We start from the raw sequence: 26462 nt of genomic DNA on the forward strand, positions 1-26462 counted from the left end.
GTCCTTCCCATTTGGCTGCCAGCTTGCCCTCGACAGGATTTTTGGTGGCGAGAGTTGCTTCACGCAAAACTAGGTTCCCAACAGTGAACTCCCTTGGTCGGGCCTTGCGGTTATAGTGTGCTCTCATTTTCTATTGATACGATGCCCGTCTGACAGCAGTGGTCTCTCAGAGCTTCAATCAGGTCTAAATCAACTCGACGTAATTCTTCGGTAAGTTCAGGATTCGGATGCAAAAGCCTCGGGGTTGGCAGGCCGATTTCCACGGGAATGACCGCCTCAACGCCGTATGTTAAGTGAAAGGGGGTCTCCCCAGTGGGGGTTCGGGCAGTAGTGTGGTAGGCCCAGAGTACATTTGGCAATTCCTCTGCCCAGAGTCCTTTAGCGGCTTCCAACTTAGTTTTGATGATTTTCAGGAGAGAACGGTTGGTAACCTCGACTTGCCCATTGGCTTGGGGATGACCTGGGGAAGAGAAACATGGCTGAATGTGAAGCTCTGCACAGAATTTTCTAAATTTGGCATTGTCAAATTGCTTGTCGTTGTCTGAGACGATAGCTTGAGGGATTCCAAATCGGCATACGATCTACTGCCAGATGAATCTGGTTGTGTTCCGTTCGGAGATCGTGGCAAGGGGTTCCGCTTCTATCCATTTAGTGAAGTAGTCAATGGCGACGATAGCAAACTTGGTCTGACCCCTGCCGGTGGGCAACGGGCTAACTAAGTCAATCCCCCATTTGGCGAATGGGTAAGGACTGCAAAGTGTAATCAGTTCTGTGGGAGGAGCATGGGGGATGTTGGCAAAACGCTGACATTGATCACATTTAAGCACGAATTCAGTGGCATCTTGGCTGAGAGTAGGCCAAAAGTAGCCAGTGCGAAGTATTTTATGGGCTAGTGACCGGGCACTCGAATGATTACCACATACACCCTCGTGGACTGCCCTTATCACATAGGTCGCTTGGGCAGGATTGAGGCATCTGAGGTATGGTCGTGAAAATCCTCGTTTGTACAGGAGGCCACTGATGAGAATGTAATTAAACGACTGGGCCCTTACTTTGGCGGCCTATTGTTTGTCGTTTGGTAATTCCCTACTTGTCAAAAATAGAAGGATGTCCGCCGCTCATGGGATAGGTTCATTTTGGAGGAAGTGGACCTCCAGCCGGGTTGGCGAAGAGGCCGGGTGGGCCAGATATTCAAGACGAACTCCATGACTGAGGTCCGATTGGTCAGCCGAGGCTAATTGGGCCATTTCATCTGCGTTGGAGTTTTCTGATCGAGAGATGTGTTTGATGTGGAAAGTGTTGAAAAGGCGAACAAGGGGGAGTGCAATATCCTTATAGACTCGCATTGTGTTGTCCTTGGCATCGAATCCCCCCGTGATTTGTCCAACGATCAATTGGGAATCGCTGAACACTCGGATATGGCTCACACCAATGTCTCTGGCTAGGTGGAGACCTGCTATCAGAGCCTCATACTCGGCCTCATTATTGCTTGCGTTAAACAGAAAGCGGAGAGCACACTTGAAATAACCACCCTCGGGGGCAGTAAGGATGAGACCGGCCCCACTACCTTCTTTGTGGGATGATCCATCGACATTGAGCGTCCAAGAGTGAGGATTGTCTGCCTTAGTGTTGAATTGCTTGGGCAGGAAAGCCGTTGTTGGAGTGGGATTAGTGAATTCTAGGATAAAATCGGCGACAGCCTGTCCTTTGATCGCTGTTTAAGGTCGGTAAGAGATTTCAAATTGGCTGAGCTCAACCGACCATTGTATAAGTCTGTCAAACAGCTCTGGTTGTTGCATTATTTTCTTCAAAGGTTGGTTAGTGAGGACCACTATGGAGTGAGCTTAGAAGTAAGGTCGGAGTCGTCTAGAGGCTATGACCAAGGCCAAAACCATTTTTTTCAGCAATGGGTAGTTCTGTTATGCTCCCCTGAGAGCCCGGCTAATGTAATAAACCAGGCATTGTATTGAGTCGTCCTCCCTGATGAGGGCTGCACTGACTGCGGTGCTCGATACGGCTAAATAGAGAAAAATGGGTTCACCTGTGAGCGCCTGAGAGAGTGGGGGGTTGGCCATGCACTACTTCAATTATTGGAAGGTCTCTTCGGATTTGGTCGTCCACTCAAAAGCTTGCAGAAGGACCTTAAAAAAGGGGAGGCACTTGTCCGTTGTGCGGGAAATGAAGCGGTTGAGGGTGACGATTCTGCCAGTAAGCCTTTGAACCTCCTTAACCATTCTAGGTGACTGCATTTTTATCAGGGCCTTGATCTTTTTGGGATTGGCCTCGATACCTCGCTGACTGACCATGAAACCCAAGAACTTCCCAGATCCTATGCCGAAGGCGCATTTCTTCGGATTGAGCTTCATTTGATACTGACGTAGGGTGCCGAAGGTCTCCCATAGGTTTGTCAGATGGTCAGAGGAGAGTTTTCTTTTGACTAGCATGTCATCGACGTACACTTCCATGTTCCAACATATCTGGTGATGAAAAACGGCTGTAGACGTCCCCGAATGCCCCGAGAGGGACGAGCTCCCGTTCTATTCATTTGGGGTTCACTACAGTTCGGACTCTCAAATTGTCACGGTTCTAAATCTGAACCAAAGAGTCCAAATCCGGCAAATCGTTTTGAGAAAACAGATTTTGAAAGAAGTGCCAAACATGGACTGCTTTGCCAGATACAGAGTCGCCACCTAAATGTTTTATTTTGGGGAAATTTAGGAAACCCTGACTCGTTTGCCTAAGGCCACGTGTCCATCATCACCAAAGTTGCCTCGGCTCGGGAACTTGGGTACGATTGGGGAAGGTCACTTCGTGAGCACCCCCGCTCGCCCAATCAAAGATCGGCCTCTACTAACCATGATATTTATTTTTGAAAAAATTATGCGTTCTTATTCCGGTTATTAGCCTAGATTTACTATGTGATGCGCACAGCATACAAGTATAGACTGGATCGCCTGAATTGGAACAAAATATTTCATGTTTGTTTGTTTGAAAATGGTTTGATAGTGCTACCCGCAAGTAGGCTAAGACGTGGATTTGCCACCCTCGGGTGGGCTTAGAAAACATGATTTTGCCACCATTTAGTGGGCTTAAAACTCACAATTGATGAATTGTTCCAACTCAAATAACCCAACCTTCATCCACAGGCATTCAGGCAGTTATATCACATAAGCATATAGCCTCATGGTAAGCATGCTATCATGGCAGTCACTCACACACATGCAAGGATGCTAAAGCATAAAACTTACCAAGTACTCCAAGCCAAAACAGAAGCTAATTAGAAATCCATGCATGATCTTAATTATACGGAAATGCCTAATGCAACACATGCAAAAATGCAACTATAGCAGGCTCGGCTATTCTAAACATGACATATGAAATGCTACAGCTAACATGTATTCGACTTGGAATTGAAAATACAATGCAGTTAGTATGATGCGCCGAGCCCGGTGCATGCAAAACGGATGAATGAATGCAAACATGCTATCATACTGTATGCTAATTGAAACATGCCCTAATCTAACCATCATAAGCGGGTAAATAAAAGGGAGAAAGACGTGGGGTTAGAAGACATACATCACACACACGCACACTTATTACAACATTGCCCTCGCGCAGAGGGTCCGAATAAATAATATACAGTCCCGAATAAATATTACAGTCCAAATAATTACAAAATCCTAATTAATTAACAAATTAAACTAGGTAAGCTGTAAACTAGCATGCAAGCTAGGGACTGCCTCGACGCTGCTTCGGATGATGAATGATGCATGTCCGGGTTGCTTTGTGCGGAAATCCACTGCGATGCCCCGGTTAACCTCTATTTTGCAATAATTTTTTTTGAAAAGCGCGCCAAGCCCCGAAAGACTGCTGATTTTTGATTTGCTGCAACAGAGAGCAGGAAAGGGCCATAGCAATGTATTTTCACAAATGTATGCATGCTTCGGTCCTCGTGCCACCAATCACGCATATCGATGCATGATGGCCGAGGAGTCGAATTGCACAATTCAATATGAAATGAATGCACATATAAACACAACAAAACCTAAACTCCATCATGGATAATCCGGAGTGTCGGTGACTGGGAATTGAGACACGTTTCGTCACTCGAAGTACGAAACGTCCCTCGTTTCCCGTGCTCAGGCTAACTCCTATCCCAAGCACAATGCGATATGCATGACATGCATGAATGCAACTAATATACAACCTAGCATGCACAATGCTATGAAATGGCATACACGATGCACGAGGTAACATGGCATACATAATGCGATAACATACAACCTAGCATACGCAATGCTATGAAATGAAATGACATACACAATGCACCATGGACTTACACCAACACAAGTGGACCTCAGCCACACTCACATAGGAGGCCATGAGATGAAAAATGAGACACTCGAAATGCGTGCACACATGCACGCAAACCGAGGACCGAACCTAAGGCACAAATGCCACTCTACCAAAGCATGGCAAAGCATGGAATATGGCATACAAGAATGCAAATTTTAGTACCGAAATATGATGCAAAACAGCCCCGAAACATGGCAATATGGTATCCGATGCATGGAATGAGACCCGAAACATGAAATTAGGTACATGGAATGACCTATGGCTATGCAAAGCATGCATTATTTGAAAATGAAGTGTGAAGACAGAATCAAGGCAGTCTCAAAACAAGCATACTTACAGTTTTAAGCAAGGCCAAACAATGAACACAAATAGGACTAAGCTAGCATGCAAAAATGGCCCCATAAGAGAGGTAATGAAACAAGTAGCAGCTGATGGCCCTAAATGGCCAAGAGCCCTTCAACAAAGTTGAAGAGGGGCTCAAAATGAAGCACTTTACAATTTACAACAAGCCACGGATCTAAACACAAACAGGCCTAAAACAATGTGCAAGAAATGGGCCAAAAGGGAGGCAAAGAAGCAAGTGATGGTTTCTGGCATCAAACAGAGGAGGGCCCTTCAACAAAGTTGAAGAGGGACCCAAAACATGATATTTTACAGTTAGTGACCAAACCCAAAACAGTGCACATACAAGCTTAAAATACTATACAAAATAAGGCCTAAAAGAGGTTTAAACACAAAGAGCAAAAAAGGAGCTTCAAACAGCAAAGGTCCCTTGATTAAACATGAAGAGGGGGTCAAAATAAGGCTATTTACAGTTTGGACCAGAGCCCAAAAACACAAGCACAAGGGGCTAACAAAACATGCAAAAATAAGGCCAAAAGAGGGATAAAGAGGCAAGTGACAAAAGGAAGCCTCAAACAGTGAAGAGCCCTTCAACAATGTTGAATAAGGGCTCAAAATAAGCCACTTTACAGTTTAGAACCAAGCTCAAAACAGTTTACAAATAGGCCTAAAATACTATGCAAGAAAGAGGCATACAAGAGAGGTAAAGAAGCCAGTGGTAGCTAGAGACCTTAAACATGGAAGGACCCTTAATCAATCATGAAAAATGCATCAAAACATGACTATTTTCAGTTATGGTCGGAGCCTAAAAATGGAAGCAAGTATGGCTTAGAAAGCATGCAAAAGAAGCTCAAAAAGAGGGAAAGTATTGCTCACCCTTGTAGACCAAACTTCAACAGCCTCTTGGCTTGAGAAAAGGTGCTCATTGCCTCTGGAAAACAGCTCCAAGTGGCTGGAATAGATGGTGGTGGTATAGTGCTAGGTGGTGGTGTAGAAATGGTGTAGGGTTTGGGAGATTTTGAGAGTTAGAGTGTAGAGAGGGAGAGATACAATATGGGAGCCTCAAAGCAAATTTTTGTAACCCCTCAGATGGGTGCTGGAGGTGCTGTTATATAGGCAAAAGATGGGGGAAAAAGGGGGGGAAATGAATTCAAGTTTCCCCCCAAAAGTGCAGCCCTCTGGATACACAATCTGGGGGGAAACAAAATACATATCTGTAATGTACCTGGAGAGAGGATCAAGGCCGGCTGGTTTGCTAGGGTTTAGGTGGCCGGCCGGCTCTCCCCATGGCCGGCCGGCCAAGGGTCAAAAGGCTCAATGATGATTAATGGCTGGCCATACCAAAAAGAGGGCCTCTCATGTGTGCACAACACAACCATGTGGTCAAAAACTGGAGAGAATGAACCAGGAGAGAGAAAATGCCACTTGTAGGAGGGGTTCAAAAGGGTCACACACAATTACTAGCCGGCCATGTGATATTGGTGGCCTCCTAGGTGTGTACAACACAAATATGTGGTTTAGGGCTGGAAAAAGTGGCCTTAGGGTGGCCAACATTGGCTTTCAAGTAAGAAAAAACGGGCGACGGAGGGCGATGGAGGAATAAAACTGGTTGTCAGAAAAATTGCTGGCCTCCCACCCTTCTACGACCTTCTTGACAATGAAACAGAGGTCCCTGCCAAAAATGAACCCAAACCGATGCAAAATGAAGATTCGGGGGCCGAAACGCGCAGCCCGAGGCCCCGAAAACTGACTGTTAGGCACCGGAAGTGGTGTTTGACCACGAAATTGGTTTCTTGAGCCATAGTGTCCCTCAAAAGGGAGCAAATAAGATGTATGCCAAAAATTGGAGCAAACAGAGGTGGTTAAGCGGTCCCGAACCGAGGCACACGGCCAACGGCTCCGAAAAATCGGAAACCGGACTCCAAACGGGCAAAATGGCCTACGACCACGAAACGTAGCCTACGACCGCTGAGAGATGATCTACGAGACCTCTCCCTCCCTTCGGGGAGAGAAAACATAGAAAACAGAGCCTGGTTCGCAAACTGAGGCAAAGCACAAAAGAGCCCCGAAGTTTGGAGGCAAGGCTTGCAGCCGAGACTCCGCAACCTCAGAACGAGCACAATATGCAACATCACCAAGCGTTCAATCGGTGACGTCTGAGTCTTAAGGTCGGTAAAAAATGGGATGTCTACAACGGCATTGACTAACCGTTGGTAGGTTGCTCCGGCATTTTTTAACCTAAATGGCATGACACAGTAGTGGTAGGTTCCCCGGTCCATGATGAATGAGGTATGTTCCTGGTCAGACGGGTGCATCAGGATTTGATTGTAGCCAGAGAAGGCGTCCATGAAACTGAGCATTTGATGTCCGGCCATGGCATCGACAAGCAGATCTATGCGGGGAAGGGAATAGCTATCTTTGGGGCAAGCTCGATTGAGATTAGAGTAGTCGACACAGAGTCGCCATTTACCGTTATTTTTACGGACCAAGACCACGTTTGACAGCCATCTAGGGTAGTCCACATTCTTGACAAACTGTGCCTCTAGTAGCTTATCTACCTTAGAAGCAATAAGAGCGTTGCGTTTCGAGTGAAAGATGCACTGCTTCTGGCGGAAGGGGCCGAAATGGGGTTCGATGCTCAAACGATGAGTGATGAAAGAAGGATCGATACCCGGTATGTCGGAATGGGTCCAAGCGAACACATCATTGTGCTCGGTCATGAGGTTTATAAGATTGGCCTTGGCTTGGGGGGATAGTTGGCTGCCGATCTTGGCTGTTTTTGTTGGGTTGGTGGGGTCAATAGGGACTTCGACAAGTTCTTCCACTGGTTCCCCTCTGACTAACTCATCTTCGTCTCTGACGTCGAGTCCTTCGATGATCATAGTCTCCTTCAGTTTGACCTCTTTGAGAGAAGCAACGTAGCATTCTCTGGCCACAGTCTGTTCCCCCCTCATGGTGCCGACTCTTAGGTCGGTAGGGAATTTCATGGCCAGATGATACGTGGACCGGGGATGATGTTATAGGCTGAGGGACAGTCGACGATGAGAAAAGTGAGCAATTTAGTGGTCTGTCGTGGGTATTCTCCAATGGTGATGGGCAGATCGATGGAGCCTATGGAGGTCACCCGATCTCTAGTGAAGCCAACCAGTGGGGTTTGGAGAGGGGACAAATTTTCTTCTCCGACCTTGAGCTGGCGATAGACGTTTAGGAAGATGATGTCTAAAGAGCTACCATTGTCGACAAGCACTCGTCTAACTTTGTAATTGGACAGGAGAGCAGAGATGACGAGGTGGTCGTCATGGGGGTAACGGATGCCTGTGCAATCGGCCTCTGTGAAGGTGATGGGCTCCATCCACTACTCGGGGTGTTTGAAAGGGCGGTCCAATGTTACGACTTCTTTATCTGAGCCCTGCCTGATTTTTTTGAGTTCTGCCCGTTGGGCCGAACGAGATGGTCCTCCACACGCAAGCCCGCCGGCGATAACTCTGATTTCTCCAATCGGGAGGGCAGGGTTGCCTTGTGCCCGGGGTTGTTGTAGGGACCGATCATGGCCTTGGTTAGGCTGTGCGGGTTGTTGAGGAAGGGTGCGCCGGTAGTTGTTTCTGGTAGGTTCGATCCTTGGTCGTTGCTGAGGGCGGGCTGCCGTGAACTGACTGAGACGCCCTTGGCGTATCAAGCCTTCGACCTGGTCTTTGAGGTTAACACACTCCTCGATATTATGACCGTGGTCCTGATGGAAACGACAGTATTTGGACTGGTCTCGCTAGTTGGAAGGAGACCGCGATGGTTGAGGCCATTTAAGGGGATAATCCCGTTGGATCTGGTTTAGGACTTGTTCCATGGGGGAGTTGAGGGAAGTGTACCGTTCAAACCGGCCAGGCGGTCAGGCAGGTGTCGACCGGTCGGCTTGAGCAGGTCAGTCGGAATACTGAGGTGTTTGCTGTGTATACTGGGTGGTTCTAGTTTCAGAGTCTTTTCTCTTCTCTCTGGGGGTCGGGTTTTTGGTTATAGAATCTTGTCGGGCGATTAGGGAATCTTCGGCGTTCATGTATTTTTGGGCTTTGGAGAAGAGGGTTGCCATGGAGGTTGGAGGGTTTTTAGAGAGGGAGAAAAGGAAGTCAGATGAACGTAGATCGGCCATAAAAGCCGTGAGAATGACCTTGTCATTGTTTTCCGCCACTTGCAAGGCCTCGGTGTTAAAGCGGGTGACAAAGCTGCGAAGTGACTCCCCCTCTGTCTGACGGATGTTGAGGAGTTGAGTTGTCGGACACTGCTGACGCTGGGCCCTGATAAAGTGGCTGAGAAATGAGTCAGTTAAGTGCTGAAAAGTAGAGACAGAGTCTGTCGACAGCTAGCTAAACCACATTCGGGCCGATCCCTTAAGTGTTACAGGGAAAGCCCGATACATGATCTCATCAGGGAATGCATGGAGGATCATGAGGGTCCTGTAAGTCTCCAAGTGGTCGACTAGGTTCGTTGTACCGTCGAAAGAATCGATCGAGGGCATTTTAAACTTAGGAGGTAGGGGTTTGTCTCTAATGGAGGCAACGAATGGTGAGTTGGCTGTGGTAGAGGGTTTATTCTGTATGTTCTGCATGACTCCTTGAAGCTGGAGTTTCATGGCTTGAAGTTCAGCATCCCAAAGGGGAACGTTGTCACCACAGAATGCAATGAAGGCTAGACACTATTGGCCTTTCCCTCGGGGCAGGCGCTTGGAACGATGGGTGTAGAGCCCGAGGTGGCGGGTTCATATCTGGAAGAGGGGGGCGCAAGCCCTCCAAGTTAGATGGGTGGGATTGTTAGATGGGGTGGCTCGGGGCTCGTTCTTGGTTAGGTGGGATATCTTGAGGTGGTGGAGGAGGTATGGGAATGTCTCTTTGAAGCGAAGCATTGATCAGGGCTTGGTTTTGCTCGGCTAAGCGGTTGATGTTGTTGGTGAGTTCTGTGAAATACTGCGGTGGGCTGTTTGGGTTAAGAGGATCGGCTTGGGGGTCGGCAACGTTGTGTTGAGAAGCCATGGATCTAGTTGTGACCATCTACCTTGGTGGGTAGCAGGTAGGGAATATCGGGAATGGGTCTCCGGCGACAATGAGCACAGTTGCCGCACAAAGCAAAAGGTTTCCTACAGACGGCACCAACTGATGATACTGACTGCTTCAAATGGAACAGGTCGGATCGATCCACGCTTCCCAAACTGTTGCCCGGGGTGTTGAGCCCACAGAGAGACCTGAACAAGAGTTCAACGGAGAACAGGAAGTCCCTCAACGAACCCTCTGACGATCAAGTTAGTGAGGTGAGAGTGATGATGGTGTCGAGAGAGGATGGAGATAGAGAGCTTAACATTTTCTTTGTCCTAGAAACCTGCTTATATCCTTTGTTCATCATTTCCCTGTCCACTCTGAGCCATCATGTTGGCCGAAAGTCTATATTCTAGCTTGCCTTGTTCATGGTGAGGCTATTCTGTTCCGACGTGAAGGGTTATCGCAATAAATGCTGCAGGAAAACTAATTAATGGCTGATGTGTGGTGCAATAACTTTGCAAAATCTTTGTCTGCTGATGTGGCTGGTTCTTCACTTGTAAGTGGTTAGATGTCATTGGTGCTTGGTGTAACGTTGAGTTCCTAGAACGCTGAGCTTTAATGTTATGAATCATGCATTGGGCCTTAAGTGGTAGGTCATATTCTTTATGGGCTCACCTATGTCAAATAAAATGATAAATATAATAAAGGAGATTAATGACTATTGTGCGGAGCATAATAACCATTGTTGTGCGGTCATTGGGGCCCATTTCATGACCTATTTCAATTATTCAAACCGTTTATATTTTAGGATATATCAAATAGATCATATTTGTAAAAAATTAAATTGATCAGACATCGTTAACCATTTAATCGATTGCATTTATATTTACAAAAAAGAATGACAAATATGATTTCAAGTATAAAACTGGACACAAATGTTATATGATGAAAATATTATTAATATCTCGTTAACTTAATTTGTTTTAAATATACTTCACTTAATTATCTTAAAAAATAAACTGAAATTATTAAAATATACTTCAAAATAGATCCTAATGACTGCACAGGCCATAACATCCATCTCCTATAATATAATATAAAACTTAAGCTATTCAAAGTAAAATTGTGAATTATTTTAATATCAATTAAAAAGTTTGTTTTGTGCATACATTTGATATATGGTAACAAAATTCGACGTGTGTTCGAAAGCGTTTTAGGGATGTTAAGGATAGAAATCCAGCGGTTTCTAGTTATCTAAATGTCATCTCTGCATCGGTATGGCCGAGTCAGCAAATAATGGGATAGAAATAGAGAGAATTATCCAAAACTGAAAGGATGTATGGCTGAGTGATTATTGAGTGGTATAGAAGCATTGTTCGACATCATTTATTTTTTAATATTTGTTAAATTATTATAAAAAATTAAATAATAAAAAATTAAACAATAAATATTATTAAGTTTTATTATTTTAACCAAACAATATTAAATTAAACTTGGTTTTTTAAAAAATATCTGATAAAAAATAAAAAATTCTATTATTTTAACTAATTAAAATCAAGTTGGAGCACACGTGACATTACTCGAAGAGAAAAAAAAATAAAAAAAAGTTATTCATATATCAAATTTAAATTTATCTGAATTGTCCAAATTTGTGAGTGCTAATTGAGGAAAATTCTATTTTCACACACCTAAATAAATCAGAGTAAATCTTTTCTCAATATACATACCTGTTAATTTATTTATTGATTATTTTTCTCTATCCACACACTAAAAATTATTAGGGGTGAGCAGCGGATATACCGATCCGTCAAAACTGACCGAACCGAACCGACCCGCCGCATTTTGGACGGATGCGTGATGACGAGCGGACGGTTGCGGACTGATTTTCTCCAATCCGCCAATTTGGCTGACAGATGGCGGATTTGAGGTTCCTTTGGCCGCAACCAAACCGCCAAACCGCGAGCACCCTTAGTAATTTATAAGACTTTGTGTTTTCAATTTAAATATTTTATTTGTGTTTTCAATTGAAAAAGAGTTCAAATATTCTGCTGAAAAAAAAAATTCAACTTGCATATATTTTTTGAATTGAAAAAAATAAACATATTATTTATCTATATTTTTTGGTTTTTAAATCTAATTCTAAAAGTAATAAATAAAAAATAAGATATATGTTGGTTGGTTTTTGTTTTAAAAAACATATATAAATGTAACAATATAGAGATATACAATCTCTACTATTACTCTGTTTATGGTTTTGGTGGTTTGAATTGTTTTTATATTTTAAGAACCACAGATTGTAATATTTTATGTGGATGAGGCATCCTGTGATTGTAATATGTGGATGAGACATGTAATGATTGTGATATTCTAAAGTTTCAAACTTTCTTTTTTTGGATGGGGCATGCAGTAATTGTAATATTTTTTTAAGTCATTGACTGTAATACTTTCTTTTTTTTGAGGGAGTGCACAAGTTGAACTATGTTAAAATTTTATAAAATTTCAAACCGCCAAACCGATTCGCATCCATCCGCCAAACCGCCAATCCGCTCAATTCACATCCGCCGGATTGGTGGACGGATGCGGATTGATTTTCTCCAATCCGCCAATCTGGCGGACGGATGGCGGATTGGAGGTTCCGTGGCCGCAACCGACCCGCACCCACCCCTAAAATTATAATTATATCCTTCATTCAAATATTATTATATACACACTTACCTCTCCTTTTCACACACTTTTTGAAAACTTGAAAACCAAAAACCTTCCACTCACATGAACTTTTACTTCAATATTTGAAGTGAGTTTTTTGAAGCCATCCATGGAAGACCTCCATAAAAACTTCTATTGAAAACCTCTAAAATAAAACATTGGGCCCTTTAACCTCAGTTTCTCAGTGCATGTAATCTGGAAAAAGGGCGAGAAATTTTTTTAATTCGGCACTACATAGCCGAATGAAATTATATATTTCGACATTTAGTAACTGAAAAAATTAAAAATATTCAACTTTAAAAAATGAATTTAATACATAAATTCAACACTGGTTTATCGAATTAAAATCGAAAAAAAATATTGCTAGAAAAAAACAACATTTTCATTACTATTTTTCTATCACCCAACATATTTTTACTTGGGTTTGAATTTTCATATATTTGCAACTCTTCCATATCAAAATCAATCAAAAATTGTAGAATTGATAAGAAAATGATATAAATAATAGATCGCAAATCTAGAGATTAAAGTAATATGAAAGATATTTTGAGAGTATTGTTTTACAAGTAATAAAGGAGTATAGGCCCCGTTTGTTTCGTTGGATATAAAATGGAGGATATAATATGATGTGGGATTTAGTCAGGATATATAATGAATAGGATATAAGTATTGGATAGTATATCCCCAAGTCATATTTGTTGACTTGATATATAAGATTGGATATATGTTATGCATGTTTGTTTTACAAAATATATTGTGGGATATAACAAGTAATTTCCAAGATTGCCCTCATAATATTATATTATATTAAATTAAATTAAATAATATTATATTATATTAAATTCAAAATTTATATTAAATTAAATTCAATAATATTAAATTAAATTAAATAATATTATATTATATTATATTAAATTCAAAATTTGTATTAAATTAAATAATATTATATTAAATTAAATTAAATTCAATAATATTTATATTAAATTAAATTCAATAATTATATTATATTAAATTAAATAATATTATATTATATTATATTAAATTAAATTCAATAATATTTATATTAAATTAAATTCAAAAATTATATTATATTAAATTCAAAATTTTATATTAAATTATATTATATTAAATTCAATTCAATAATATTATATTAACTTAAATTAAATTAAATTAAATAATATTATATTATATTATATTCAAAATTTGTATTAAATTAAATAATATTATATTAAAGTAAATTAAATTCAATAATATTTATATTAAATTAAATTCAATAATTATATTATATTAAATTAAATAATATTATATTATATTAAATTAAATAATATTATATTATATTAAATTCAAAATTTTATATTAAATTATATTATATTAAATTAAATTCAATAATATTATATTATATTAAATTCAAAATTTGTATTAAATTATATTATATTAAATTAAATTAAATTAAATAATATTATATTATATTATATTAAATTCAATAATATTTATATTATATTAAATTCAATAATATTAAATTAAATTCAATAATTATATTATATTAAATTCAAAAAAATATATTAAATTATATTATGTTAGATAGAAAAAAGGATAAATTTGACTTTTTACATCATATCCCCACCATGGGGATATGATATAATGGGGGGGTGTGGTATTGTATATCCTCCACTTTTGGGGAATATACAATCCCACCGGATATTATATCCCCTTCAAAAAAAAATTGCAAACATGGGATATATGGACCCCACCGGATATAATATCCAATCCCAATCTTTATATCCCCCAATCAAACAGGGCCATAGAGTATATAGTAAGCAAAATGGCAACAACAGCAAAAAAAAAAAACTAGGATTTATTTTTTTAACTCAGAAGGTGTACATTGAGATTTTTTTATTTATAAAAGATATGTATAAAGATTTTTTTATTTATAAAAGATATGTATAAAGATTTTTTTATATATAATATTACAAGTATTGTTAAATGTCTATTATGATCATTAAAATTTAAGATATAATTATCATTAAATTAAAAATTTATTAAGTATGCCCTCTTAATTATTTAGATGTGAAAATAAAATTTGCCGCCAATTGATTGTCCAAATAATCGATATAATATATATATATATATATATATATATTTTTTTGGCCGATTATGATTATGACCCTTATCAACCGCCATTACCATCCTTATCCATAGTGACTCTCACTTTTCGCGGAGTCCTTATCACCTTTTACCGAGGATAAGCATTAGTCGTACATGAATAATGTCGGCATGCCCGACGATGATGATACATCCAGCCATATTCACCGTCTTCCTGCGCTTCAAATTCTTCTCTTCGATTCAAAGTTGTCTTCCAAAAGTCTCTCTACACACAGAAAAACAGAGTGGAAAAAATGACGACCAAGCTCTTCGTTTCCACACCCTGCTTCTTAATTCCTCAACTCCTTGCTCCTCACGAATGCCTCAATCTCAGGTCACTCACTCTACGTTACTTACTCTCTCAATCGTATTTTTTTATATGGAGCATTCATTTGTGTGGTTGGTTCTCAATTCACTACTACTTGTAGGTGTATGCCAGTTTCATCGCAACTCTCCACGGCGGCTTCGCGGTTTCGAGTCCCCAAAAAGCGTATCGCTGGTCGCGAAGACAGAAACTCCAGCCTCAAGTGCGTATTACATGTTTGATTAAATTCCTCAATCACGAATGCTTTTGAAAATTTTAGGTGCTTACCAAACAATCATCTGTGTTTTGTTGTTCTTTCGGAATTTAATTAACAGTTGGATGGCTACGGTCCGAGGGAATGTGGAATCGGCAGCTGTTCCAACATCGGTCCCGGTTCGAGTAGCCCACGAGCTTCTTCAGGCTGGACACCGGTATTTGGATGTTAGGTAGTGTTTGTGATTCATTGTTTTTTTTTTTTTTTTTTGCAGAGTTATTAAAAAATTTCTGAATTGCAAAATTGATTTGATTGGGTAGAGATGGTGAATCTGTGAGTGTTACTGTGGTGTGCTAACTGTTTTTTTGTTGGTGGGTGTGACTGTGTGTAGGACTGCTGAGGAGTTTAGTGCAGGGCATGCTGTTGGGGCCATCAATGTTCCTTACATGTTCAAAGTTGGATCAGGTTTGTGTCTATTACTGAGAGCAAATTTGCAATTCTAATCTGTTTATGACATTGTTTTGATGAGAATGGGCATGACAGTGAAAATTGACTGATTCAACTTCGAACCCTTGCCCGTTTCAAGTGTACATCAATTGTTGTGTTTTATTGATCAATCGTTGCATTTCTCACAGTAAGAATTCAAAAATGAGGTTAATGCAGGTTGACTAGTTTGTGCCTTCGTTCGTTTCCCCTCCCAATTCATAAATAGAGGAACGAACACTAAATGTTGTTTTTTTTTTCTTGGATACTTTCCCTGAGTTTTATAAGCTAGAGGATGATCCAAGAATTTCTCTCAATGTTTAGTTATATTAACAATCACAATTCAAAAGCCTGGAAACAAGGTGATTGGGGCCTATTCTAGGTCAGACAACCTCAATGCCGATGCCTTGTAATTTCAGTCCATTATCTTCTTTAATTTGTTGCTTTGTTCTTTTGTTGTTCACTCACTGCAGGCATGACAAAGAACCCTAATTTTTTGGAGGAAGTTCTATTACATTTTGGAAAAGATGATGAAATTATTGTCGTGAGTCCCTAATTTTTGTCTATTTTATTCTTTGGCATTGACTTTTTGTCAAGTTCACCTTTAGCCACTATCTATGTAATGAATTTTTTTATACAAGCGACAAGAAGTTCATGTCGGATGAGAATGAAATATAGATAAATTGTAACATAACTATCCTCTTCATTTGGATTGAACCTTTTTTCTGGGCATTAAAAGTAGATTTTTTATGTAGATTGGGTACTATTGCTCAATAACAAATTCATGCCAATGAGAGATCTTCAATCATTTTTGTTCACAAAAATATAAAACTGCCAAGGTTTTATTGATTATGATACTATTAAATAGATATTGTAGATGGCTGAAGTAACAATATTACAACAATATTCAAGCTGCTTGTGTAAAACCTTCATTTGCCTGGATGGTGTGTCAAAATAAAATCTTGTCTTAATCCCTTCGGCTGACTTTTGGAGACTTTCTTTCTGAATTTCAGGGATGCCAGCTTGGTAAAAGATCGCTAATGGCAGCGACAGACCTTATATCAGCTGTAAGTATATCTTCTAAATAGATGCAGGTTATATGCATATTAGATTGTCATTGCTAGGGCTGCAAATGAACAGAGCCGTTCGTGAACAGGCTCGATAAGAGCTCGTTCGAACTCGGCTCGATAAGAGCTCGTTCGAACTCGGTTTATTAATTTTTTTTTGTGTTCGAGCTCGAGCTCGAGCTTGAGCTTGTTAAATTTTTAATAAACAAGCCCAAACATTCTAAAGTTCGGCTCGTTAGCTGACTCGTTTAATATTTATTATTTATATATTAAATAATATAAAAATATGTATAAAAAATAAGAAAAATATGTTATTTATATCTTTAAAAAATATAAATGTAAATAATAGTTAACTATAGATAGTACATTTATATAATAGTGGTAGTAGATATTATTATTTTAGTAAAACATGGACTTTTTTTTAATATGTTTATATATATTGTATACATAATTGTAAAATCAAAGTTTTAATTGTAACTTTAGTCTCACATGCAAGTATGAATTTATAAATTTTTTGGCTCGTTAAGGCTCGTGAACAGGCTCGAGCTCCAGTCGAGCCTAAGCCAACTCGGCTCGAGCTCGAGCTCGGTTCGTTAAATTTTTATTCAGCTCGAGCTCGAACTCGAGCTCGTTAAAATCTTAATAAACAAATCCAAACATACTAAAGCTCGACTCGGCTCGTTTGCAACCCTAGTCATTGCCAATTGAGAGGACTACTGCCCTAATGCTGTTCGGACTTGACAGGAACTTCTGTTTGTTTGGAATATAACAAGAAGTCATTTTCTTCACCAAGACCATCGATGTGTGACAAAGACCATTAATGTTTAAACTAACGGGAATTAATCATTCATGTCAAGTGCAAGAAGAATTAATCATTAATGTTTAAACTATTGGGAATTAGTCTAGAAAATCTTTATTCTTTAGCATTCAAGGCTTTCTAAGTTTTTAGGTTCAGGTGAAGCGTTAGTCCTTACAATATTAGTGAAGCATTAATGCACCAACCTAGTAGAAATCTTTGGAAATAGGTATTGAAAGTGAACTTGGTTAATGATAACCATGGAACATATCTCTTTGGATGAAAGTTTACAAAATATTATGTTGCCATTACCAATTGGTTGGATCAAAATACTAGTTTCAATGGTATCCTATGACAATTTGAACATGTTGTCTCAATTTTGGACTACTGTAATAATATTTCAGGTCTAATGATTTTTTTTTTGGTGTCAATATTTGCATGCACACTTTCTAACCTACTCATGGATCATTTGAGCGAAAAATTGGCTTGACAGTCTAGAATTATTTAGTTTGGTGAAGCCTTCCAAATCACAGATGGCTTGCAAATCCTGAAGATTTCCTACGAGTTTTTAGTTAGCATTGCACATTTGACCATTTGTCCATTTGTGATGATTCATTGAAATCATGAACTTGCACTTAATATGAATCTCAAGGTTTCTACTAGATTTATTCATGGTTTTGATCAAACTAGTATAATTCAGAGAAGAAAATGAAGTCTTACACTTTCTTGAGTCGTATTCCTTTGTGCATCTGTATATTGAGCAAATATATTTCAGTTTCACATAGCTGCACTCGGCTCATCAATTCCTCAAGTTGGCTTCAAATTTGATCCAAGTTCTGCTGAACTGACGGAATCTTCAATTCTTTCATGCAGGCCTTTACAGGTGTTACAGATATTGCTGGTGGGTATGCTGCTTGGACACAGACTGGACTTCCCACGGTCTCATAAATGCTGCCATTTTCTGCACAAAATAGGCGTTTGATGTACAAAACTCAACCAATGTAGTAAATTAACGTTCTGGTAAAAGGTTTACAACAGATACTACAGATCTTGGGATATGTAGGAGACTGTTAGGTCTCATTTGTAAAAAGAAGGAAATAATAGCAACTTTCTCACACATGAAGAGTTAAAAGTCCTGTTTACCAAAAAAGAAAAAGAAAAAGAAAAAGAAAGAACAGTTATAAGTCCTGTTCGTGCTTTGCACCAGTGTACTTAGATTAGCTTTTAGAAAAATGATTGGGAGTTCTAATAAAGGAGCTTTAATGAGTTCTAATAGGGGTGAGTCCTACAATGATAATGATGTTTATGTCTTTTCTTTTTTTTTTTTCATTGCCAAGTGTATCATTTTTAGGGGATGTATCATTTTCCTAGCTTTTATTCAATGAAGCAATGTAGCTCTCTTTGGGCTTCGATCAAATTATAGAAACCTAGCCTAGAGATGCTGGTCTGACCCCACCTAGTTGCTGCAACTCGCTCACCAAAATAAGAAAACTATTACAGCTAACTTGAGGTGTAACCTTTTGGATTGGGGAGAGATGGTTGGTAAGGTTCAAAAGCAGTGATAAACAAAGAGAGAGAGACGTAGTCTTTCAGCCACTCAGCATTTAATGTCTTTAATGTCCTTGAATCGTATGATATGAGAGAGTTAGGGAATGGAGAATTAAATTAAGAGTTATTGTGCCAAATGAAGAGCTTAAAAAATAGAGGGAGTCTATCTCCAGGTGACCCAAATAATGAGGAGACTACAACGCAAAGCGAAACTTTATAACTTGAAGAGTGCTAAAGGGAAAACTTGAATCTTTTTTGTTATGTATGTTGTGTTTGTCTTTTATTGGCTTAGCTTGTTTCTTTTGAAAGAGTAGTTTGTTTTTGTTTATATTTGTTTTCCATACAAAAGATGTGTATTAAAATTCACTATATAAATTTCTTTTTGGGTTATAATATGACTGACTTAAACCCCCCTCCAAAAAAAAAAAAAAAATCCCTTTTGGATAGTTGCGGCTTGGAAATGTGAAACTTGTGCCAAAAGATGAAACTAGCCTACTAGGGATACCTCAAGACTAAGGGCACTTCCTTACTTAGATAAGATATTTGAATTCAAGTTTTATTACTGTGCTATGCAACTTTTTCCCCCTATTTTCTTTGGGGCAAAATTCACTTCCCTATCTCTTATTGCCCGACCAGCGGAGTTGTTCCCTCTCCCCTCTCTCTGACAATCGATCAGTTCAAAACTTTGATACAGCAACATCTCAGTCCATGTATTTTGATCAGTTTGAAGCATCTACCATAAATCAATTCAAATCGTCTGTATGCATATATTGGGTTGTTTTATTGGTTTGATTTTCTGATCTATTTATCAATAGGCTGTCATGTAGAATCGACTTCGATTATGTCCTGTTAATGTATATAGTATAATAATGTATATAGTATAATATATGTTAATGTATAATGTATATAGTATAATATATTATTGTAATCACTATAGGACAGAGCATAGGGCATAGGATTCTTTCGGTTGCTTTCAGCTATCTGCTTTTGGCCCCTTTTCTGTTTTATATGTTTTTCTCTCATGATGATGTTGTATAGCAGCTCCTATATAATGGAGCCTTTTCTTACAGTTTCAATACATTGAATCACAAAGCTTACTTGCTCTTTCAATATCACTCTCTCAATATATTTTACATGGTATCAGAGCGCATGTGTTTTTCCTAGTCTCTTCTTCCGTTGCTGTGTATCTCGTCTGCATCACCGTTTCTGTTTAGCAGATTGTTGCATATCTCGTCCTTATCTAAATTACAGATTGGACACAACAGAACCTTCGTTTCTTCACTCTGAATCCAATGCCACCAGATTCATCATCATCAGACGTCATATGCGCTCTCACGCGCCACATTTGTCGTCGGCGCGTCACCGCTTCCGCCTTCCATGTTCCACGTGCTCCATGCGTCCACCAGTCGTTTGAGCCACCTCACTCTGACGCGCTACACGCGTACGCAAGCCGTTTACGCTGTCTGCTTGAGCCAGCTCTCCCGCATGCGTCCCTCCTTCGCGCCGCACCGCTTCGCGCCGCTTTCGTCTTCGGCTCGCGCCACTTGCACACACCTGTGCCCTCGGCTCCAGCTGGCCCAGCTCAAGCCGGCTCAGCACCTTTCCCAGGCCGGTTCACCCTTATTTTTTGTCTTTTCTAGCCGGTTCAGTCCGATTCCTCACTAATTTGAACCTTCTGCATTCATTGGTGCCCTCAGATTTTTCAGATTCTACCTCGATAGTACTGATTTTCCTTCATGGATCGCCCGGACTCCTCTAACCACCCTATTTCTGTTGTTCTTGATGGGACTAACTATGTCTTATTGGCACAAACTATGTCTGGATTCCTCAAAGGAAAGAAACTTTGGCGCATCATCACTGGGGATGTGTACAAACTCATCCAAGCAACCATGGAATCCGCAGCCACCACGGAATCTGTTGCCAAATATGTTGACCGTCTGGAGGATTGGGATAGTGAAAACTATCAGATCATCACTTGGCTTCGCAATACTTCTATTACATCTATCAGCCTTCAGTTTGGACGGTTTCAATTTGACTATGCTTCCTCTCCAGCCAAGGCCATATGGGATTTTTTACAAGAACGCTATCAGACTACTGGCCTTGCTCACCAATATTAGCTTCTGAGTCATCTTCACCGTATGCGCCAAGATACAACTCAGACCATTAATGATTTCCTCTCCCAAATGTATTATGTTTGGGATCAGCTCGCTCTTTCTGAACCTCCATGGGGTTGTACTAAGGATGCTGCCTTGTTTACTACTTACCGTGACCAACAGCGCTTGGTTCAGTTTCTCATGGCTCTTACTCCCCGTTTTGAGCCAGTACGCGCATCTCTCCTTCATCACACTCCTTTACCCACTCTTGAGTAAGTAATTTCTGAACTACTGTAAGAGGAAACCAGGTTTGGCACTCTTCATCTGCACCCCGTGGACTTTCTTCTTGCTACTCCCCTGATTCGGAGTTCTCCTTCACCACCTTCACCACATAGGTCCACTATCTGCAACTACTGTCAAAACCGCAGTCTTCCGTCGACTCATCTTCTGGTTAATTGTCCAGTTCATTTTTGTCGGTTTTGCAACAAGACTGGTCCTGGTCATCTCCAGCAAGATTGTTTCCGCAATCCCGCCCGTGTCTCTCGCAATGGACCTTCCCCCGAGAATTTTTTCCGCAACAACTCTCACTGTTCTGGGACTCTGTTTAAACCAATGCCTGCTCAACACACTGCTGCTGCTGCCTCAGAGGATTTACCTTTCTCTGTCCCTATAGATCCTTCCACTCCAGTCTTCTCTCAAACAGATGTCGAAGCCATGCTTTAACATTTTTGGTAGAATTTCGGTACTCCTCCATCTACTGCTTTGTCTGTCACCGCAGGTAACACTTCCTGGTACTTTGACTCCACTTGTTGTAATCACATGACCTTTGACCCTAATATTTTTACGCTTCTCTCTTCTACTCCTTATGTTCCTTCTATCCATACTGCTGATGGGTCTCTTCTATCTGTAAGTCATGTTGGTTCTGTTTCTACCTCTCACTTATCTTTATCCCATGTATATCTTATGTCTGCTCTTACTTTAAATCTTATCTCCATTAGTCAATTATGTGAGCATGGTTTAACTGTTGCCTTTTCCCATACTGGTTGCTTGGTGCAGGACCCTCGGACGGGGCAAACTCTTGGGATAGGCCGTAAACATGGACGTCTCTACGAACTCATCCATCTTCATGTTTCGGATTCCTCTCAGATTACAGCTCCTACCACTGCTCCTCCTTTATCTCATTTTCAGCTTTGGCACTGTCGTTTAGGCCATCTTTCTATTGGTCGTTTAAAATCTTTAATTTCTAGTAGTCATTTAGGTCACGTAAGTTCTGATGCTTTAGATTGTGTGTCCTGTCAACTTGCCAAACAACCTACTTTGTCATTTAATAAAAGTGACTCTGTTTCTCTTGCACTATTTGATCTCATCCATTCTGATATTTGGGGACCCTCTCTTACTCCCACTATAGGCAGCGCACGCTATTTTGTTGTTTTTATCGATGATTTTTCCCGTTTTACACGGTTGTTTCTTATGAAAAATCGCTCTAAGCTCAAACAACTTTATTACAATTTTGCGGCAATGGTTAAAACACAATTTTCTAAAAATATTAAGCTTTTTCACTCCGATAATGCCATGGAATATAAAGATTTTGACTTTCTTTCCTTCCTTCAGAGTCATGGTACTCAACCTCATCGTTTCTGTCCCGGTACGTCTCAACAAAATGGACGTGCTGAACGAAAACATCGGCATATTCTCGATACTACTTGCGCTCTCCTTCTGTCTTTCTCTTGTTCGGAACATTTTTGGAGAGAGGCAGCTCTCATTGCTGCTTGCACTATCAATTGTATCCATACACCTGTCATTCACAATCACACTCCTTATGAGCGTCTGCATGGCACCCGTCCCCCCTACACCAACCTTAGGGTCTTTGGATCTGCCTGTTTTGTTCTTCTCCAACCTCATGAACGTATCAAACTTGAACCCCGTTCCCATCGTTGTTGCTTCTTGGGGTATGGTATTGAACATAAGGGGTATCGTTGTTGTGATCCTCTCTCCCAGCAACTTTGTATCTCTCGTCATGTGTTCTTTTGGGAACACAAAATGTTTTCCTTTCTCTCTCTCTTCCGTTTGTCCGTTCTCTCACCCTCTCTGTTTTTTACTGATCCTTCCACAGATCTGTTTTCTGATGAGCTTACTCCACCGCCCCTCCCAGCCTCTCTCGAGTTTTCTGATACGCCTATTCTACCGCCCCTGCCAGCCTCTCTCGAGATCGCCTTGCCTGCTGGTCTGTCCCATACACCTACTCGCTCTGATGGTCCTGCTCTTACTCCCTCGGGATCCTTCCCTCCTGCTGAGTCTCTTCTTCTGGCTCCTTCTCCCTTTGCTCGACCACACCGGGTAACCAAACCTTCTACTCGTCTTCGTGACTTTATTGTTGGTTCTATTGCTTTTTCTACTTATGAACCGACCTCCTATCATGAGGCTCGCTCTAATCCTCTTTGGCAGCATGCTATGACTGATGAATTGCAGGCTTTAGACAAAGCTCATACTTGGGATATTGTTGATCTTCCTTCTGGCAAGGCTGCCATTGGCTGCAAATGGGTTTACAAAATCAAGACTTGTTCTGATGGATCTATTGAGCGTTACAAAGCCCGCCTTGTTGCCAAAGGCTTCAACCAAGAATATGGTATTGACTATGAGGAGACATTTGCTCCTGTTGCTCGTCTCACCTCTGTTCGCAGCTTGATTGCTGTTGCTACCACCCGACACTGGGCTCTTTATCAACTGGACGTGCAAAATGCTTTCCTCAATGGTGTTCTTCTCGAGGAGGTCTACATGCAACCTCCCATTGGGTCTACTTATCCGCCTCATAAAGTCTGCAAACTTCAGCATGCTTTATATGGTCTAAAACAGGCTCCACGTGCTTGGTTTGCCAAGTTCAGCTTTACTATTCATGAATGTGGTTTCACCTCCAGCTCTTATGATAATGCTTTTTTTTATCCAAAAAACAGCTCAAGGGACCACCCTGCTTTTGCTTTATGTGGATGACATTATTATCACCGGTGATGATATCGATGGTATTCTTCGCCTTAAACAGTTTCTTAGCCATCATTTCGAGATGAAAGACCTTGGTCCTCTCAATTATTTCTTGGGTCTTGAAATCTTTCATGATTCTACGGGTTCTTTTCTCTCTCAGGCTAAGTATACCTCTAATCTTCTTACACGTGCTGGTCTTACGGATTGTAAGATTGCCTCCACTCCCCTGGAGCCTCAGAGTCGTCTTACACCTCTTGATGACACTATTCTCTCTGATGCTACCCTATATCGTCAGCTAGTTGGCAGTCTTGTCTATCTCACTGTTACTCGTCCTGATATTGCATATGTCATTCATATTGTCAGCTAGTTTATGTCGGCTCCTCGTACCCTTTATTATGCTGCATTAGTTCGTATCCTTCAGTATCTCAAAGGCACCATATTTCATGGTCTTCATTATTCCGCCCGCTCCTCTCTCCAGCTTCGTGCTTTTTTCGATGCTAATTGGACTGGAGATCCTACTGACCGCCACTCTACTACTGGGTTTTGCTTTTTTCTGGGTGATTCTCTTATTTCTTGGCACAGCAAGAAACAATCTCTTACTGCTCGTTCCAGTACCGAGGCTAAATACCGTGCTCTTGCTGATACTACTCAGGAGCTTCTTTGGCTTCTTGCTGACATGGGTGTTACCCCCTCTGGTGCTACTGACCTCTTTTTGTGACAATCACAATACTCTTCAAATTGCTCACAATGATGTTTTTCATGATCGCACCAAGCACATTGAGATTGACTGCCATTTTATTCGTCAACACGTCACTCGTGGTATTGTCCATCTCCATCCGATCTCTTCTGTTGATCAACCTGCTGATATCTTCACCAAAGCTCATTCTCCTAACCGCTTCGTTGAACTTGTCTCCAAACTCAAGTTGGTTAATGTTTATCCTCCTTGAGTTTGAGGGGGGCTGTTAATGTATATAGTATAATAATGTATATAGTATAATATATGTTAATGTATAATGTATATAGTAGAATATATTACTGTAATCACTATAGGACAGAGCATAGGGCATAGGATTCTTTCAGTTGCTTTCGGCTATTTGCTTTCGGCCCCTTTTCTGTTTTATATGTTTTTCTCTCATGATGATGTTGTATAGCAGCTCCTATATAGTGGAGCCTCTTCTTACAGTTTCAATACATTGAATCACAGAGCTTACTTGCTCTTTCAATATCACCCTCTCAATATATTTTACATGTCCTATGAATAACCCTCCATGTGTGTGTATATGTATATATTAGAAGGTGTGCACACCCACGTGTGCTTGAAATTACAGATTTGCAATTACAAATTTAGTGTATTTAAACCGTAGTTATAAAATAAGGATAATATTGGAATAAGAAAGTTGTGACGATCATATCAAGAACACTATTGACTTTATATAATAGTATAGACATATATATATATATATATATATATTATAGTACAATTAGGGGTTTTATTAAGTTAAATAATTAAGTATACATGTAATTAGATTAAATAAATAAAATTTTATTGTTAATAGATGATTTAATTAGTTAACATGTGATTAAGTTAAAATAAAGTGTATAATAGAAAAGAGAAAGATAACAATAATATTTTTTGCATAAGGGTAAAATAGTCTATTAATATCTAAAGTTAATTGCAATTTAGTCCGAAACCATAAGGGAGCTTTTTGCCTATTTTTGAACTATAAGGGGATAAAGTGAATTTTGTCTTCTTTTTTTTTTTATCGATTTTTTTTGGATTATCTTTCACCTCAATTTGACCTAAATTTCATTTTATCATAGTTTTAATTTAAATAATTTGGTCCATATACTTTAACTCTAGTTCCAGTTTGGTCATTTTGTCTAAGTTGAAAGTTAAAATAAACAATTTTAGGACACTTGTCAAATTTCTAAATTTTCAATTTGATTCTTTCGTCTAAATTAGAGGTTTAAATTAACAATTTTGAGACACATGTCAATTTTCTAAAGTGTACACATAGACAAATTGAGAAAAAGATTATAATTTTGAAACCCTTGCCAAATTTCTAACAAAAATTTACATGGAATGATCAAATTAAAAATAGACTTAAAGGGAGAGGCCAAATTATTCAAATTGAAATTATAGAAACTAAAAATAAAATTTAGATCAAATTATATGAGTGAAAAGTGTAATTAATTCTTAATTTTTTTTTTAAAAAAATATTTATATATATGTATATAAGTGGTAGAACCGAGCAACTTGAGGATTCGCCTCAAGAAGCAAATGTCATTGGTTGCAATGTGAAGTGAAGTGTCTTTAATTTCTGTAGTTTTAATTTGAACAATTTTAATCTTACATTTAATCTTGTTGTAATGTAATTTCTCTCTTATTTACAAAATACGAACATGTGCAAAAT

The 26462-nt window shown here is 39.7% G+C and overlaps 1 protein-coding gene across 1 annotated transcript; it reads left to right on the forward strand.

The window, feature by feature from the left end:
- The first annotated feature begins 14571 nt into the window (after positions 1-14571).
- LOC114270940 (thiosulfate sulfurtransferase 16, chloroplastic) lies at positions 14572-18704 on the forward strand. Its single transcript, XM_028212557.2, has 7 exons — positions 14572-14901; positions 14996-15094; positions 15207-15317; positions 15477-15550; positions 16042-16112; positions 16582-16635; positions 18305-18704. The coding sequence occupies exons 1-7, from the start codon at positions 14822-14824 to the stop codon at positions 18377-18379; spliced, it is 564 nt and encodes a 187-aa protein (XP_028068358.2). The 5' UTR covers positions 14572-14821; the 3' UTR covers positions 18380-18704.
- The last annotated feature ends 7758 nt before the right edge of the window (positions 18705-26462 follow it).

The sequence above is a fragment of the Camellia sinensis genome, chromosome 1 (genome assembly GCF_055761805.1).
Source record: "Camellia sinensis isolate YWXY chromosome 1, ASM5576180v1, whole genome shotgun sequence".
In the NCBI taxonomy this organism is placed as follows: Eukaryota; Viridiplantae; Streptophyta; class Magnoliopsida; order Ericales; family Theaceae; genus Camellia; species Camellia sinensis.